Source organism: Nanorana parkeri, unplaced genomic scaffold (genome assembly GCF_000935625.1).
Source record: "Nanorana parkeri isolate BGI_ZX_2015 unplaced genomic scaffold, ASM93562v1 scaffold563, whole genome shotgun sequence".
Taxonomy (NCBI): Eukaryota; Metazoa; Chordata; class Amphibia; order Anura; family Dicroglossidae; genus Nanorana; species Nanorana parkeri.
In genome coordinates, this window is record NW_017306831.1 from 898,776 (window position 1) to 917,087 (window position 18,312).

An 18,312-nucleotide genomic window follows, 5' to 3' on the forward strand; every position below is an offset into this window, starting at 1 on the left:
TTATGTCACCTTGCATGTCCTCCCATTCTACCTTGTGCCTGTTCACCTTTTCCCATATACAATTATGTAGGGTTATGTCACTAGACATACTGTAGATAGTATTGTAAAGTCACAATAGTTGTTATTTTACACTGGTCCCCTTAGTGCTGCTCAATGTCATCTTCATGGCTAGAACCTAAAGCTCTCATCACTACAACCTACAGCTCTCATCACTAGAACCTACAGCTATCATCACTAGAATCTACAGCTCTCATCACTAGAACCTACAGCTATCATCACTAGAACATACAGCTCTCATCACTAGAACCTACAGCTCTCATCACTAGAACCTACAGCTATCATCACTAGTACCTACAGCTCTCTTCTTAGTCCTGTAACACCATCGTCCATCGCAATCACAGACTGTCCATTTGCTTAAGTCAGTGTTCACTACGAACTGTCCAAAATTCTTATTCTTCTCACTCATTGTGCTATAGGTAGAAGCAACACAAGTTGTAACAACATGGACAAGCCACGTTAGTTAGGTAGAGCTAGCTTGAGGGGAGTGTTAGTGACTAGGGACAGAGTTAGGAGAATAAACTTGAAGATACAGGGACAGAGTTAGGACGTTCAGGGCTTGTTTGCCTCTTGTCCATTGTAGGACAAGGAGTAGGGTGGCCTGAGGCCCCATGCACACAAGGCATATGATTCTACATACGATCTTGACTAATATGCTAACATTTATAAGTACAATGCAAATGTACCCTATTGGCCATCACAGTTGACATGTAAATATCAATCATGTGTAGTAAGTGGCAAAATTTGCTCCATACGTAGGCCATCGTACGCAGATTTTTCCAATTTTGGTTTACATAGCTTAATTCTGAATAGCAATACGGACTAGGGTGCACAAGCTCATAGAACGCAATGCTGCTGGGTCAAGATCCGTATATATTACAGATTTGAACGTAGGCTATTGTATGCTCATGAACATGAGCCCTTATAGGAGTTAAGATGATGTTAACACAGATTGCAACTAAAAGGTACATAATTATCCAGAAGAAGGGATTTTCCATTGAACAATTCTGTCACCAGTTATAAAGCTTTCAGACAATTTAAAACATTTACTTTGATGGAAATTCACGCAGTAGACATGGTATTTTTTTACATTCCCGAACTGCATATTTATAGCTGTTTGCAGTGATTGTTAAGATTTAGCTGTGGCCATCCGGACGCACACTGAAAAATTCGACCATCACGTAGCTAATAGAATACTCTTTTGGACATGGAAGCACCATGTAGATGGTAAAACTCAACACCTACTTACCATCATCAATATATTTCACCTTTTTTGGACTTCAAAATACTTTTTCATCTTTGGGGGGGTCCATAGCATCCAGCCCTCTTCATGCAAAGTCTGCGGTGTTTGCCGCAGTGATGATATGGGAGGGACGGGAGCTGGAAGACCAAGCGCAGAGACAAAAACACATAGGCAGCCTCGCCCACAGCAATAAAATTCCTAACTCCTTCTCTTTCACCATACAAATAATAATAATAAGTCTTATCAATTTAAGAACCCTTATTTGATCCAAAGAAAGGTAGAGATTAAATCTTAGGAATGGAGTGCTTAATTAAAAAATACAATTTTGGTAAATTTGCTCTTGAGACTTGAAATGGTATTGAAAATTTTGATGAGATACAGATTTAATGATTTTGTTTTTTTTATTTTTGATAGATTGGGTCAGGGCTAGATGGCCTGTTAAAACTGCTATCTAACAGGGTTATTCACAAAAGGGTGAAGAGTTTGGCGAAGGCAGGAGAAGTGAACAATCTAGGACAACATAGCTGATTTGGAAAAATTTTCCAATTCAGTTCACTTTCCAAATCAGCTATGTTGTCCTAGATTGTTCACTTCTCCCGCCTTCTCCAAACTCTTTACCTTTTTTGTGAATAACCCTGTGAGACTCCATTAAAGAGGTTTCTCCAAACTTCCTGTCCTTGCTACAATGGTTACACCAGACAGGAAGTGATGTTAAATCTTCAACAGCAAAATGAACAGGAATACAAGTAGGGGAGCAGAGTAGGGCTGGAGCCAATGTCAGATCTGTGTCACTGTTGCAGGTTTTCCTCCACTTCCGTTGTGCCTATAAAACAGTATACTTTGGGATAGAAAGTAAGGAGAAAATCTTTGTAACAGAGCCGCAGATAGCAATTAAGAACCAACAGAGGTTCTAATCCTTCCCCATACAGTCCAAAATAAAAAAAGTATCTGCGCCTACATTTTAAATAAATTAATTGTTATATCATATCATGTTTCAGGTCAATTAAAAAAAAAGTGCTTTTATTTTTACTAATTGGAATTGTGTTCAGAAAAATAGGAATCATGTTATGTTAAACCGTTAAACATATCTAATAAGACAAAACGCAATAAGGAAGGTTCAGTAACAACTCAGTGGGGTCTATTTATAAGCAATTTGCAGAGCCATTCACCCTGTGTATCTGTGAACATTCGTTCTATGCGAATAGAGGCAAAAATTAACATTCTTAGTATATTGTCTTTTCAGGTTAAATGTAATGTAATGTAATGCCTCATTATGGCCACTAGATGGAGCTGAGGAGCAACAAAAATAAATACTTATTGCCTACGCTCATCAGCTAGTTGCCATAATGTGGTATTACATATACTAAAAATGTCTGTTTCTGCTTCTAATCGCATACAATGAATGTTCTCAGAGATACACAGGGCGAATGGTTCTGCTATTTGTTTATTATTAGAGCCCGCAGTGTCCATTCGGTATTCTTCTTTCATGGATCCTGCTATAGGAAATGACAATCTGACTGGTTAATATAGAGTCTTGCACTTTCAATGCCAACATGGTACTCTATGCCACCTTGAATAACATATACTGATTTTTAAACACGTATTGCATTTTACAAGGAGGGTGAAAAGGCAAGATGGTAAGGAGGGCCCTGCCAGTGAGGGCTTACAATCTCATTTAATCATTTCAATCTCTGATTGACTCAACGTCAGTATTCTTCTCTGCAATCATGACATTATATTCTATTATTTGTCTTTGTTTTTTTCAGAAAAGTTCAATATAGAGATTGTCTAAATAAAAACAAATATAAAACAATGCTGATTTATTGAAATTATTATTATTGTTATTTGTTATTATTATTATTACTACTACTACTATTATTTATATTATGTATTATTATTTGTAAATAATTGTATTATACTGAGGTGTTTAAGAAATATTTCATATTGATATATTGTATATATTATTTATTAGCCAGACATTTCCCGAGTGTATTACTACTTTTTTAAATGCCATTATTATTTCTATTATATTTATTATTTTTATTATTATTACTATTATTATTTTTATTATTATTACTGCCCTGTGTCAAGGTCTATGGTAAAATGTATATTTTGCATTAATCAGTAAAAGGTTACTTAGCAGCACTTGACACTTTACAGGCTTATTATATTATTAACATGTATGACATTAGCACTTACTATTGCTTCATTTCATTATTCTTTTATTATTAACTGCCTGGAGTTCACATTTCTTGTGGGAGTCTGCAGGGTCCCTGTGCTTAGCAATGGCTACCAATGTATGTGTCTTTCTCTGTATTTAGACATAAAGTTTAAAAAAAAAAAAGAAAAAAAAAATGCTACGTTACAAGCATTCCTAGTGCTCAGCCAGGAATCAAAAGTTCACAGTCAGCTCACAGAACAAATACAGGCATCTACTTTGGTTTACTTTCATTACCTCCTCCTTCCCTTCAATGATGGCGGTTGCTGATCTGAGAGACGAGCTGAACTGCTCCATCTGCCTGAATGTGTACGAGGACCCTGTCATGCTGAGATGTGGACACAACTTCTGTTCCACCTGTATAGGAAAGGTGCTGACAGCACAGGAAGGATCTGGAATGTATTCTTGTCCACAATGCAGAATGCAGTTTGAGGAGCGCCCTGCACTACAGAGAAACCTAGTTTTAAGGAACATTGCAGAGCGTTTTCGGTCTACTCATGCGGAGGAGGAACCCAGCGGGGTCTTGTGTACGTACTGCATTAACTCTTTAACACCCGCTGTTAAGACATGCGTCAATTGTGAGGCTTCTCTGTGTGAGGGTCACGTCAAAGTGCACAATAAGTCTTCGGAGCATGTACTGATTGAGCCTACCACTTGCTTGGAGAACAGAAAATGCTCCAAACATAAAAAGATCTTGGAGTATTTTTGTTATGAAGACTCTGTCTGTATCTGTGTGTCCTGTAGATTGGATGGAATACATAAAGGACATCAGGTTGAGCCTATTGAAGAGGCTTTTGAAAAGAAGAGAGAAAAGTGGAGAAATGTTCTTGAGGAGTTGCCTTCACAGAAAGACGAGGCCACAAGTAGGATCCAGACTCTTCTGAGTAACAAGGACAAAATGATCAGGAATGCAGCAAGTACAAAAGAGAAAGTCATGGACATGGTCAAGGAGATCAAGAAAAAGCTGGATGCTCTAGAGGAGAGAATCCTCAACGAGGTTTACAAGCAAGAAGAGGAAACTTCAAACTCCATAACTAAACTCATCCAGAATCTGGAAGTGAACATTGATAGCATTTCAGAAAAGATAACAATGTTTGAGAAGATGTACAGCATGGCGGATCCCTTACGTGTTTTACAAGACCACGGGGTGGACAGAGATAATGAAGCGAAGGACTGTAAGGTCTTGGAGAAAACACAAAGGAAGGACGATGGTATAAATGATTTTCCTGAAAGAATGATTTACGTACAATTATTCAAGAGTTTGTTTAATATTGTAAATGAAGTAAGAGCGGATACATTGCAGACTGACTTAGACCTCATACTAGATGAAGACACAGCTGGAAATAATGTAAATATTTCAAAAGACTTAAAAACTCTCTCTTGGGCAGAAATACAGAATAGTCTTCCTCGGACCCCAAAGAGATTTAGTATTAATCAGGTTTTAAGTAAAAATAGTTTTTCCTCAGGGCAACATTACTGGGAAATGGAGACAAGTAAAACAGGTAACTGGAGGGTAGGGGTAGCTTATGCAAGTATGGACACCAAAGATCGGAGTTCATTTGGAGATAATAAGAAGTCCTGGTGTCTGCGAAGGTCTAATGACAAGTATTCTGTTCTACATGACAAGACTGAGACCGGTTTTGCACAAACTTCTTCCAGCCACAATGTTGGGGTGTATCTGGATTACGAGGATGGCCGTCTGTCGTTTTATGAGCTGTGTGGTTCGGTCAGACACATGCACACCTTTCACACAACTTTCACCGAACCCCTTCATGCCGCTGTTCTAGTATATAAAAGTTTTGTGAAGATCATGAACATGGCGCACTAAAAAACAATCCAAGGGATTATTTCCAGAATGTTATTACAGGTCCGTGAATAAATATTTTGAAAGTATGGCAATTGCCAATGCAGAACAATGTAACAGGTTTAATAAAAGTATATGTATTTGTATTAAGTATTTTACTTAAAGTAAACCTGTTACATTGCTCTGCATTTGCAATTGTTATACTTATAAACTTTTTTTAAAATTTTCGATAGAGCATGGAAGGATAAGAACCCCTGACATTTTTTTTTATTGATCTCTGTATCCTGGTTAGGAAGAATTACCCTCATTATTTGTCACCTAGAGAAAGTGGTGTGAAATCCAAAAGTTTAGAGTTGTTACCAGAAAAAAAAAGAGGGGAAATCTCCTATTTTATAAAGATTTCCTCTCCCTTCCTGTTGTGCTCCTGAGTCCCCAATAGGATGCAGACAGCAAAAAATAAGTTGAGAGGGGTATAACCTTTCCCTACTCTGTCCAAAACAAAAACAAAAGTTTTGCCTATACATAAATTGTAATTTCCCCATCAGCTGATCATTTAAATCTTCCTTTCCTTCTCCTGCCACCCCATCCACCCACCACCCTTAGAGAAAAACCTTGCAGATAGTAAACTCTCATGATCAGGGTCCTTCTAATCCTTTTCTATGGTTTTGCATTGTAATTGTACTGTCTCTCCATATGTTGTAAATCACTGTTGGGGTTATATTAATTCTGAATAATAATAATAATATGACATTTTAGGGATTGGGTTTATATTTACTTATATATTGACACATAGGCACATAAAAGGAATAACTATTTGTAGTACCAGTAAAACCAGGATTATGGAGCCGGAAGAGAGATTTCTAAATTCTGCCAATATGAAAAAAGAACATACATAATGATATGATCCATGACTGTAGGAGAGTCACAGATACAACGTTTATGATGTACAAACCTGTAATAGGCTAATATATACAATATATATACACTGGCTTTCTAATTTTTAAAGTGTATGTCCAGTCAATGGGCTGATCAGAGTCCATAGCCCTGTGTAAGGCCTCATTCACACAGGTGGATGCCAATGGCTGCCAGCAGAGGGAAAGTTGCTTGCACATAGTACAATCGGACAGCAGTGTCAGGTTTTGAACTCTGTACAAATCAATAGCCAGCACCACCGCTGTTCATATGTAGCAGCTCAGCTCTTACCGGACCCGGACACAGACAGTCTGTGTCCATGGTTGACATTTTCGGCCACACACAAACTGGCCGCAGCTAACCTTAGTTTGTATGCGGTCACAGTACAGAGTGCTGATGCATCCAGAGGTGGGGGTTTAGCCTATCCGTTCTCATTTTCTTGTCTGAATGAGGTCTGAACTATGTCTCTGGTGACTCGTAGATGACACGTGGGGCTTTCTATTTATTTCTATGAGGTCTACATTAACCAGTTCAACTCTCCCTCCCCTGTACACCCCCTATGGACCACAGCAAAATTTGCATTACTACTATGGGCCTGTTTATTCAGCAATAACAAAGTAATACATACTCTATATAATCTGTTCTAGGACAAACAACATTTTCTTTTGGTGACATTTTGTTTTTAAAATGATTTGACCTTTTATGTAATCTATAAAAAAAGTAACAGAATTTAACTGTTAGTTTAAAAAATATATATGTTGTTACTTGTTAAAAAAATTATAAATGTTGTTCTATAATTTTTCCTGTTTAAAATGATCCTAAAATGATAATTCTGGTACAAAGAATTAAAAATGTATTTACAAATGAAATAAAGGATTTTCTTTTTAATTTTGCACTTTTTCTGACATCAATGTGACAATGCAACACCAAAAAAAAAGAAGAAAGAAATAAAAAGAAAAAAAAAGATTTAAATATTAATGTTTAGAAAAACAAATAAAAACAAAATCAGCAGGTAATGAATTGTTAAGGAGAAAAGAAAGTTAAAGGAGAACGATGGTCAAACATTAAAATACATAGCCGGGCCAAGCTCCTCCCACATCCCTCTAGATGGACAGCACATTCACCTATCTGCAGGAACTTAGGGAAATTATATGAAAGCTCCGTCCCTCCAGCTCTGTCCCTCCAGCTCTGTCCCTCCAGCACTGTCCCTCCAACATTGTCTAGCAGGATGCAGGAGAAGATCAACTTACCAACCTCATTTACTATTAAAAAGGGAAAAGTTACATTTTAATACACCTAACATGCTGACATGTTTGTGGTTTGTTTCTGTCACAATGACAGAAACAAACCAGAAGGTTTACATGGACTTTAGGGCAGGCATTAAAATGTAAACAGACAGATAATTACTTACAGTATATTTTATCATAAGAGGTAACACCAGCTGTGTTTTTGCTGCAATACTCACCTTCTATCTGGAGCTGTCCCCACAGTAATTATTTTCCACCACTAGATGTCCTCAGTCTTCCAGGATAAATAATGGTCAGCATCATTCAACCCTCTTCCTTTCAGAGCTCTGACTGTCATTCTACCCCCAGCCTGTGATTGGATAGTGAAGGAAGAAGAATCAGGCTGATGAGCTCATCTCTCTGTCACTCTGCTTTCTCTTCCTATCAACATGTTCCTTGTTAGCTCATGAGCACTGCAGCACAATTGAGTAGCTCATTGTGCTCCTTCTCCCATCTGAGCTCTGCTGTACAGGGACTGCAAGAGGCTGATTAGAACTCAGAACTATGTACCTACACTGTCTTAATTAAATAAAATATATTTTATGGTGTATCAATTAATACAGAGCTGCATCAGTTCGTATCTTGTTTTATCTTCTTGGAGTTCAGCTTTCATTTGGGAGTCAGCAGGGTCCTTGTCCTTCCCAACGGCTGCCAATGTCTCTTTGTATCTTTCTCTGTATTAAGACATAAAGTTTAAAAAAAAGAAAAGAAAAAAAAATGTTTTTTACAAGCATTCCTAGTGCTCAGCCAGGAATCGAAAGTCCACAGTCAACTCAAAGAACAAATATAGGCGTCTACTTTAGTTTACTTTATTTCTTCCTCCTTCCCTTCAACAATGGCGGTTGCTGATCTGAGAGACGAGCTGAACTGCTCCGTCTGCCAGAATGTGTACGAAGACCCTGTCATGCTGAGATGTGGACACAACTTCTGTTCCACCTGTATAGGAAAGGTGCTGACAGCACAGGAAGGATCTGGAATGTATTCTTGTCCACAATGCAGAATGCAGTTTGAGGAGCGACCGACACTACAGAGAAACATCGTTTTAAGGAACATTGCAGAGCGTTTTCGGTCTGCTCATCTGGAGGAGCCCACCACCAGCTTGGAGAACAGAAAATGCTCCAAACACAAAAGGATCTTGGAATATTTTTGTTATGAGGACTCTGTCTGTATCTGTGTGTCCTGTAGATTGGATGGAATACATAAAGGACATCAGGTTGAGCCTATTGAAGAGGCTTTTGAAAAGAAGAGAGAAAAGTGGAGAAATGTTCTTGAGGAGTTGTCTTCACAGAAAGACGAGGCCACAAGAAGGATCCAGACTCTTCTGAGTCACAAGGACAAAGTGATGAGGAATGCAGCAAATACAAAAGATAAAGTCATGGACATGTTCAGGAATATTAAGAAAAAGTTGGATGTTCTAGAGGAGAGAATCCTCAACGAGGTTTACAAGCAAGAAGAGGAAACTTCAAACTCCATAACTAAACTCATCCAGAATCTGGAAGTGAACATTGATAGCATTTCAGAAAAGATAACAATGTTTGAGAAGATGTACAGCATGGCGGATCCCTTACGTGTTTTACAAGACCACGGGGTGGACAGAGATAATGAAGCAAAGGACTGTAAGGTCTTGGAGAAAACACAAAGGAAGAACAATGTTGTAAAAGATTTTCATGAAAGAATGATTTACGTACAATTATTCAAGAGTTTGTTTAATATTGTAAATGAAGTAAGAGCGGATACATTGCAGACTGACTTAGACCTCATACTAGACAGAGACACAGCAGGAAATAGTGTAAATATTTCAAAAGACTTAAAAACCGTCTCTTGGGCAGAAATACAGAATAATCTTCCTCGGACTCCAAAGAGATTTCTTATTAATCAGGTTTTAAGTAAAAATAGTTTTTCTTCAGGGCAACATTACTGGGAAATTGAGACAGGTAAAGCAGGTAGCTGGAGGGTAGGGGTAGCTTATGCAAGTATGGACACCAAAATTCAGGGTTCAATTGGAGACAATAAGAAGTCCTGGTGTCTGCAAAGGTGTAATGACAAGTATTCTGTTATGCATGACCAGGACAAGATCAGTTTTACGCAATCTTCTTCCAGCCACAATGTTGGGGTGTATCTGGATTACGAGGGTGGCCGTCTGTCCTTTTATGAGCTATGTGGTTCGGTCAGACACATACACACCTTTCATACAAATTTCACCGAACCCCTTCATGCCGCTTTTCTAGTATATAAAAGCTTTGTGAAGCTTTTATGAACATGGCATACTAAAAAACAATCCAAGGAATTTTTTCCAGAATGTTATCACAGGTCGGGAATAAATATATCAAATATTTCAATTGCCAATGCAGAGCAATGTAACAGGTTTAATTATTGTGTATGTATATAGGTGACACACTTTAAATGGAACTGTTACATTGCTCTGCATTGGCAATTGTCATAATAATAAACTTTATTTTTACGTTTTTGATTGAATAGGAGAGGATTAGAACCCCTGACATATTTTTATTACTCTCTGTATCCCTGACAGGAAGATTTACCCTCATTATTTGTCACCAAGAGAAAGTGTTGGAAAATCCGCAAATTTTGAGTTGTTGCCAGAAGAAAAGGAGAGGGGAAATCCTCTATTTTTTAAAGATTTCCTTTCACTTCCTGTTGCATTACTGAGTCCCTAATAGGATGCAAACAGCACAAAATAAGCTGATAGAGTTTTAACCTTTCCTTACTGTACCCAAAACCAATTTTTTTTTGCCTATTCATAAATTGTAATTGCCCCATCAGCTCATCATTTTAATCTTCCTTTCCTTCTCTTGCCGCCCCATCCACCCACCTGCCCTTAGAGAAAAACCTTGCAGATCGTAAACTCTCACGAGCAGGGTCCTTCTAATTCTTTTCTATGGTAGTGCACTTTAATTGTACTGTCTCCCCATATGTTGTTAAGCGCTGTGCGAACTGTTGGGGTTATATAAATTCGGAATAATATTAATATTAGATTAGGGATTGGGTTTATATCTCCTTTAAGTGAACCTGTTTCTCTGCCCTGCATGGTTCATACGGGTTCCCTTTAAATCATTTTCATTGACACATAGGCCCATAAAGGCAAAAACTATTTGTAGTGCTAGTAAAACCAGGATGATGGAGCAGGAAGAGAGATTTATTACCTTCTGCCAATGGGAAAACAGAAAATATGTAACAATATGATTCCCTGACTGTATGGAGAGTCACAGATACAAAGTTCATGAAGTACAAACCTGTAATAGGCTCATATATACAATATATGTACACTGGCTTTCTAATTTTTAAAGTGGATGTCCATCCAGTCAGTCAATGGGCTAATCAGAGTCCATAGCCCTGTGTAAGGCATCAGGCGGATGCCAATGGCTGCCGGCGGAGGGAAAGTTGCTTGCACACAGTACAGTCAGACAGCAGTGGCGGCTGTCAGGATTTGTACTCTGTACAAATCAATAGCCAGCAGCACCGCTGTTCACATGTAGCAGCTCAGCTCTGACCGGACCCGGACACAGACAGTCTGTGTCCAGGGATGACATTTTCGGCCACACACAAACTAACCACAGCTATCCTTAGTTTGTATGCGGTCACAGTACAGAGTTCTGATGCATCCAGAGGTCGGGTTTAGCCTATCGGCTCTCATTTACTTGTCTGAATGAGGTCTGAACTATGTCTCAGGTGACTTGTAGATGACACGCAGGGCTTTCTATTCACTTCTGGGAGGTCTACATTGACCAGGTCAACTCTTTCCCCTATACACCCCCTATGGACCACAGCAATATTTAAATTTTTACTATGCGCCTGTTTATTTAGCAAAAACAATGTAATACATACTCTATATAATTTGTTCAGGACAAACAAGATTTTCTTTTGGTGACATTGTGTTGCAAAAATGGTTTTACCTTTTACGTTATCTATAAAAAAATGTAACTGAACTAAACTCTTAGTTTAAAAAATATATATTGTTACTGTTTATAAAAATATATACCTGTTATTCTATAATTTTTCATGTTTAAAATAATCCTAACATGATAATTCTGGTACAAAGCATTGCAAATGTATTTACAAATGAAATAAAGGATTTTCTTTTTAATTTTGCACTTATTCTGACATCAATGTGACAATGCAACACCCCCAAAAAAAAAAAATGTTTAAATATTAATGTTTAGAACAACAAATAAAAACAAAATCAACAGGAAATGAATTGTTAAGGAGAAAAAAAAGTTAAAGGAGATCGATGGCTAAACATAAAAATACATAGCTGGGCTAAGCTCCTCCCACATCCCTCTAGATGGACAGCACATTCACCTATCTGCAGGAACGTAGAGAAATGATATGAAATCTCTGTCCCTCCAGCTCTGTCCCTCCAGCATTGTCTAGCAGGATGCAGGAGAAATTTAAATCACCAGCTTCATTTACTATTAAAATAGGGGAAAGTTACATTTAAGGCACTTAAAGTGATATTAAGGGCAAAAATGTTTTTCCCTCCCCCCCATGTAAATGTTAGCACTTACCTTAAATGATGTCTCTTTTTCCGATCTTCCTCTTCTTTCCCCATGTTTTCATGTGTCCCTCCAGCGGTGTGACGTCACTCCGATCCAGCGCTGACTGCTCTGTCTCTCCGATCCAGCGGTGTCTGCAGGCGGGTGCACGCGTCCATAGACTTATCTTGGGTCTCTGCTCGTCTCCCGGCCGAGAATCGGAACTGCACATGCGCCCGCCCCAAGATCCTTTGCGGCCGTACGAGCAGTTCCTGATTCTCGGGGCGGGAGCGAGCAGCGATAACGAGGTAAGTTTAAAATGATTTTAAGCGGTTTTTTTTTACACTTCTTGCCTATATCTACTGCTTGCTAGCAATAGATATAAGCAAAAAAAAACGGAGGGTTTAGTACCCCTTTAACATGCTAAGTTGTTGTTGCTGTCACAATGACAGAAACAAACCAGAGCATTTACATGGACTTTAGGGCAGATAATTATTAACAGCATATTTTATCATAAGAGGTAAAACCAGCTGTATTTTTGCTGCGATACTTACCTTCTATCTGGAGCTGTCCCCACAGTAATTATTTTCCACCATTAGATGTCCTCAGTCTTCCAAGATGAATCATCAGCATCATTCAATCCCCTTCCTTTCAGAGCTCTGACTGTCATTCTACCCCCAGCCTGTGATTTTACAGTGAAGGAGGAAGAAGCCGACTGATGAGCTCATCTCTCTTTCACTCTGCTTTCTCTTCCTATTAACTTGTTCCTTGCTAACACATGAGAACTGCAGCACAATTGAGTAACTCCCTATGATGGGAGTGTTCCTTCTCCCATCTGAGCTCTGCTGAACAGGAACTGCAAGAGGCTGATTCCAACTCAGATCTCGGTACCTACATTGTCTTCATGAAATAAAATATATTTTATGGTGTATCAATGAATACAGAGCTGTATCAGTTTGTATCTTTTTTATCTTCTTGGAGTACAGCTTTCATTTGGGAGTCAGCAGGGTCCTTGTCCTTCCCAACGGCTGCCAATGTCTCTTTGTATCTTTCTCTGTATTAAGACATAAAGTTTAAAAAAAAGAAAAGAAAAAAAAATGTTTTTTACAAGCATTCCTAGTGCTCAGCCAGGAATCGAAAGTCCACAGTCAGCTCACAGAACAAATACAGGCATCTACCTTTGGTTTACTTTCATTCCCTCCCCCTTCCCTTCAATGATGGCGGTTGCTGATCTGAGAGACGAGCTGAGCTGCTCCGTCTGCCAGAATGTGTACGAAGACCCTGTCATCCTGAGATGTGGACACAACTTCTGTTCCACCTGTATAGGAAAGGTGCTGACAGCACAGGAAGGATCTGGAATGTATTCTTGTCCACAATGCAGAATGCAGTTTGAGGAGCGCCCTGTACTATATAGAAACATCCTTTTAAGGAACATTGCAGAGCGTTTTCGGTCTACTCATCTGGAGGAGGAACCCAGTAGAGTCTTGTGTACCTACTGCATTAACTCTTCAACACCCGCTGTTAAGACATGCGTCAATTGTGAGGCTTCTCTGTGTGAGGGTCACGTCAATGTGCACAACAAGTCTTCGGAGCATGTACTGATTGAGCCCACCACGTACTTGAAGAACTTAAAATGCTCCAAACACAAAAAGATCTTGGAGTATTATTGCTATGAGGACTCTGTCTGTATCTGTGTGTCCTGTAGATTGGATGGAATACATAAAGGACATCAGGTTGAGCCTATTGAAGAGGCTTTTGAAAAGAAGAGAGAAAAGTGGAGAAATGTTCTTGAGGAGTTGCCTTCACAGAAAGACGAGGCCACAAGTAGGATCCAGACTCTTCTGAGTCACATGGAAAAAGTGATCAGGAATGCAGCAAGTACAAAAAAGACAGTCATGGACATGTTCAGGGACATCAAGAAAAAGTTGGATGCTCTAGAGGAGAGAATCGTCAACGAGGTTTACAAGCAAGAAGAGGAGGCTTCAAACTCCATAACTAAACTCATCCAGAATCTGGAAGTGAACATTGATAGCATTTCAGAAAAGATAACAATGTTTGAGAAGATGTACAGCATGGCGGATCCCTTACGTGTTTTACAAGACCACGGGGTGGACAGAGATAATGTAGCAAAGGACTGTAAGGTCTTGGAGAAAACACAAAGGAAGGACGACGGTGTAAAAGATTTTCATGAAAGAATGATTTACGTACAATTATTCAAGAGTTTGTTTAATATTGTAAATGAAGTAAGAGCGGATACATTGCAGACTGACTTAGACCTCATACTAGATGAAGACACAGCTGGAAATAGTGTAAATCTTTCAAACGACTTAAAAATTGTCACTTACACAGAAATACAGAATAGTCTCCCTCGGACCCCAAAGAGATTTAGTATTAGTCAGGTTTTAAGTAAAACTAGTTTTTCTTCAGGGCAACATTACTGGGAAATTGAAACAAGTGAAACAGGTAGCTGGAGGGTAGGGGTAGCTTATGCAAGTATGGACATCAAAGATCAGAATCTCATTGGAGACAATAAGAACTCCTGGTGTCTGCGAAGGTTTAATGACAAGTATTTTGTTGTGCATGACGAGGACATGATAAGTTTTACACAATCTTCTTCCAGCCACAATGTTGGGGTGTATCTGGATTACGAGGATGGCCGTTTGTCCTTTTATGAGCTGTGTGATCCGGTCAGACACATACACACTTTTCACACAACTTTCACCGAGCCCCTTCATGCTGCTTTTGCAGTACATAACAGTTATGTGAAGATTATGAGCATTGTACACTAAAAAACAATCTAAGTGATTACTTCCACATTTACATTATAGCAATGGATATTTCAAAAGTATAACAATTGCCAATGCAGTGCAATGTAACAGGTTTAATTCAAGTGTATGTGTGACCTATGTTCTCTTTTAGTTGTGGATAGAGTAGGGAAGGATTAGAGCTCCCATCAAGTTTTTATTGCTCTCTGTGTTCCTTTTAAGAAGATTCAATCTCATTAGTTGTCACCGAGAGAGAAAGGGATGGGAAATCCAAAATTTTGTTGTTACCAGAAAAGAAAAAAAAAACAATGTGAGGGGTAATCATCCAATGGGGACACTTGTTCAGATGACAACTGTCTAAAGCTGCCCACACACCTTACAATTATCTGCAGATTTTCTGTGGTCAGATGGAAAAAGTGCAACAGATTCCTCCATCTACTCTACTGGGCCAAGTTTCAGTATCTTGCTAGTCGTCCCCACTGACTGTCAAAATACCTGAACAATCTGATTGGATGCCGGCATTGTTCAGGTATTTTGAAAACCATCGGGCCGACTAGCAAGATACTGAAGCTTGGCCCAGTAGGAGATTCCTCCATCCACACAGTTTAGCGTTGATGGAGGAGTTTGTTGCACTTTTTCCATCTGACCATAGAAAATCTGCAGATAATCTAAAGGTCTAGGGCCAGCTCAAGAGTGGAATTCCTCTAATTCTGTAGAAATATCCTCTCACTTCCTGTTGTGTCCCCAGTAGGATGCAGACATCAAAAAATGAGCTGACAGACGTTTTAAGCCTTCCCTACTCTAACCTAAGGAATATATTGTGATATTGTATATATTTTTATATTTTAACATTCCTTTCCTTTTCCAGGGCCGGATTTACTTTCTCTGCTGCCCCAAGGCCAGGTTCCTCAATGCGCCCCACTACCCACCAACCCCCCTCCCCCTCCCATGGAGAACGGCAGACCTGCAGGCTGCATGCAAGTGATCTCGGTGACATAGCTGAGATCACTTGTACAAAACAAGCGGCGGCTTCCTCTCTGTACATTTAGCTCTGCTTGCCCAAAGCAGGGCTAAATGTAGAAAACAGCTACTGCATGCCCTGGGCATCGGGAGATAGGAATTCCACATCCCTGCTTCCCCTCTACTCCCTGCTGCCCCAAGGCCAGGCCTTGGTTGGCCTTGTGGGAAATCCGGCCCTGCAGCTGCCCCATCCGCCTACCTGCCAATAGAGGAAAAGCTTATTTGAGATTTTAGGGATTGGGTTTATATCTACTTTATGTGAATCTTTTTGTGTGCATGGTTCATACAGGTTCACTTTAAATCCTGATATAAAGGTAACCTTCTGATGGGAAAGTGGGGGCTTTGATGTAAAGGGGTCACCTAAAGTGAAGGAGGGGCTCATGATTTAAAGGGGGAACCCCACATTTTTTTGTGAGGTCCCCCCTGAAAAGCTATACCAGATCCTATCTCTGACAAGATAGTTATGGATTTTGGAGGGGGCCACATATCATTTTTTACATTTGCATTTTTTCACATTTTAGGCTTGGGTGACTTGTGATTTGGCATACTTTTAAAGGAGAACTATGAGGTGAGTGCTTTTCACTCACCTCATAGTTCTAGCCGACCTGTGACAATGAGACTGTCACAGGTCGGCTCAGTAGATCGGGAGGTGAGCGAACACATGCGGGAGGGGGGGGATGGATCGGGAGGGGATGGATTCCCCCATCCGATCTGCCAGCGCTGACTGGCGGAACGGATGGGGAGGGGGCGGATACAGCTGCCTCTACCTCTAGATAGGCAGAACCAGCTGTCACTCACGCAGCTGGGCGGATCTCGACATCGATGTCGGGATCCGCTCCGACTGCGGCGTCTCAGTATACCGCGAGCTGTAGCTCGCGTTATACTGAGCTTAGGGTGATGGGGGGACGCTAGTTTGTGTCCTCCCGTTACCCTAAGGAGAACTATGGGGAAAAGCCCTAACCCCATAGTGCTCCTTTAAAGGGTTGAGAAATGCTGGTCTAGCAGGATGCAGAAGAATTGTTAGCTTACCAGCTGCATCTACTATTAAAAAGAGGAAAGTTACATTTCTTTTAGTACATTTAACATGCTAACGTGCTTTGAAAATGCCTTTTTATCATTCTAGATGGAACATACTAGAAGGTTTACATGGACTTTAAGGCAGTCATTAAAATATAAACAGGCAGATCATTTTTTACAGTATTTTTTATAATGAGGGGTAAAACCAACAGTTTTGAGACCAGCAAACAAAGTGGTCTGCATTAGATTCCTGCCCTTCCCAGATCTTTATTTAGAAGCAGGTCAGATGTGAGGGATATCTATATCACATAGTTATTTTCATTCCCACATTCCAGACCCTCCAACTTCAGACTGAATGTCTCTTGTACGTTGTGTGACAGAGAAATGATTTGGCACTCTGACGACTCCATAGGGAGTTAGAAACACTGCAAACCAATTTGTTTGGTAGGAGGATCAGAAGAAAAAGTTCCACTATGTGCCATCAAATTTTGGAGGAACTGAACTCTGGAAGTTGAGCTCCCCAAAAAAGGCAGGAAAAGGCATAGACCCACTCCCCAGTATTGCCTGCGCTCTCCCTTCAGCTGATCTTCCCCATTACTGAGTTGCCATGCCTTGTTCTGTACTTGGTTTCTGTTGAAGGAAGTCATCCTGGTGGAGGCAGGCCTTTGCTTCTTCATGCCATACCCTCCAGCAAGGAGAACAGTGAGCAGCACGGCAGTGATATTGCCAAATCTCACGCCCAATCTTCAGAGACTAGCAGTCAGAGGCAGCAGTGCCTTAGGCCTTAGATGTCACACTGCAGCTGCAGGAGAGCAGCAGCACTAAGATATAACAAAGGATAAAAAAAGGGAATATATATATATAAATCTACTTTAAATTTGTGCAAATGTCTACACATGATTTATTTTTTATTTTATATGAGTGATTTGTTTTTTGAAACATTAATAAAAATACTTTGAATAATTTAGAGTATTTTTTACAGACTGCTTACGGCTATTGCTGTAGATATAGCTCAGTGTTTTTTTTTGCTGACGTTGCATGTCACATGTACGCCTTTATAACCGTTCTAGCTCCTGAATCACTTAATGTGTACAGTTCCTGTTTTTTTTTTTTTTGCTTGTGGTCATGGTGTGCAGTACTATATAAAGTTAAGGAGAGGAAATTCAGTAGGTCATGTGGCTGGAATCGGTTACAGATAAGTGAAAACAGCCAAGGAACGATGAGGAAGGAAGGAAGCTCTTTCTACATTATTTTCAACATCCTTAATTGTATCTCTTGATTTCTAGCAAAACAAAAGGTATACAAATCCATGTTGAAAAAGGTCGCCAACCTTTTGGACCTCATGGACCACTAAATTCATAACTTTAAATCCCGCGGACCACTAATATGATTTAAAAAAAAAAAAATATATACAGTGGGACAAAAAAGTATTTAGTCAGCCACCAATTGTGCAAGTTCTCCCACTTAAAAAGATGAGAGAGGCCTGTAATTGGCATCATA

The 18,312-nt window shown here is 39.6% G+C and overlaps 3 protein-coding genes across 3 annotated transcripts; all 3 read left to right on the plus strand.

Annotated features, from left to right (window-relative positions):
- The first annotated feature begins 3,774 nt into the window (after nt 1-3,774).
- On the plus strand, nt 3,775-5,346 carry LOC108791628 (nuclear factor 7, ovary-like). The gene has a single exon (XM_018562169.1). The coding sequence runs from the start codon at nt 3,775-3,777 to the stop codon at nt 5,344-5,346; it is 1,572 nt and encodes a 523-aa protein (XP_018417671.1).
- Nucleotides 5,347-8,355: 3,009 nt separating this feature from the next.
- Nucleotides 8,356-9,777, plus strand: LOC108791629 (nuclear factor 7, brain-like). The gene has a single exon (XM_018562170.1). The coding sequence runs from the start codon at nt 8,356-8,358 to the stop codon at nt 9,775-9,777; it is 1,422 nt and encodes a 473-aa protein (XP_018417672.1).
- Nucleotides 9,778-13,227: 3,450 nt separating this feature from the next.
- Nucleotides 13,228-14,799, plus strand: LOC108791630 (E3 ubiquitin-protein ligase TRIM62-like). The gene has a single exon (XM_018562171.1). It carries the CDS (start codon nt 13,228-13,230, stop codon nt 14,797-14,799), a length of 1,572 nt encoding a protein of 523 aa, XP_018417673.1.
- The last annotated feature ends 3,513 nt before the right edge of the window (nt 14,800-18,312 follow it).

Bases quoted from the DNA above. Each gene is read 5' to 3' on its own strand.
- LOC108791628 (XM_018562169.1), top strand. From the start codon at position 3,775: ATGGCGGTTGCTGATCTGAGAGACGAGCTGAACTGCTCCATCTGCCTG.
- LOC108791629 (XM_018562170.1), top strand. From the start codon at position 8,356: ATGGCGGTTGCTGATCTGAGAGACGAGCTGAACTGCTCCGTCTGCCAG.
- LOC108791630 (XM_018562171.1), top strand. From the start codon at position 13,228: ATGGCGGTTGCTGATCTGAGAGACGAGCTGAGCTGCTCCGTCTGCCAG.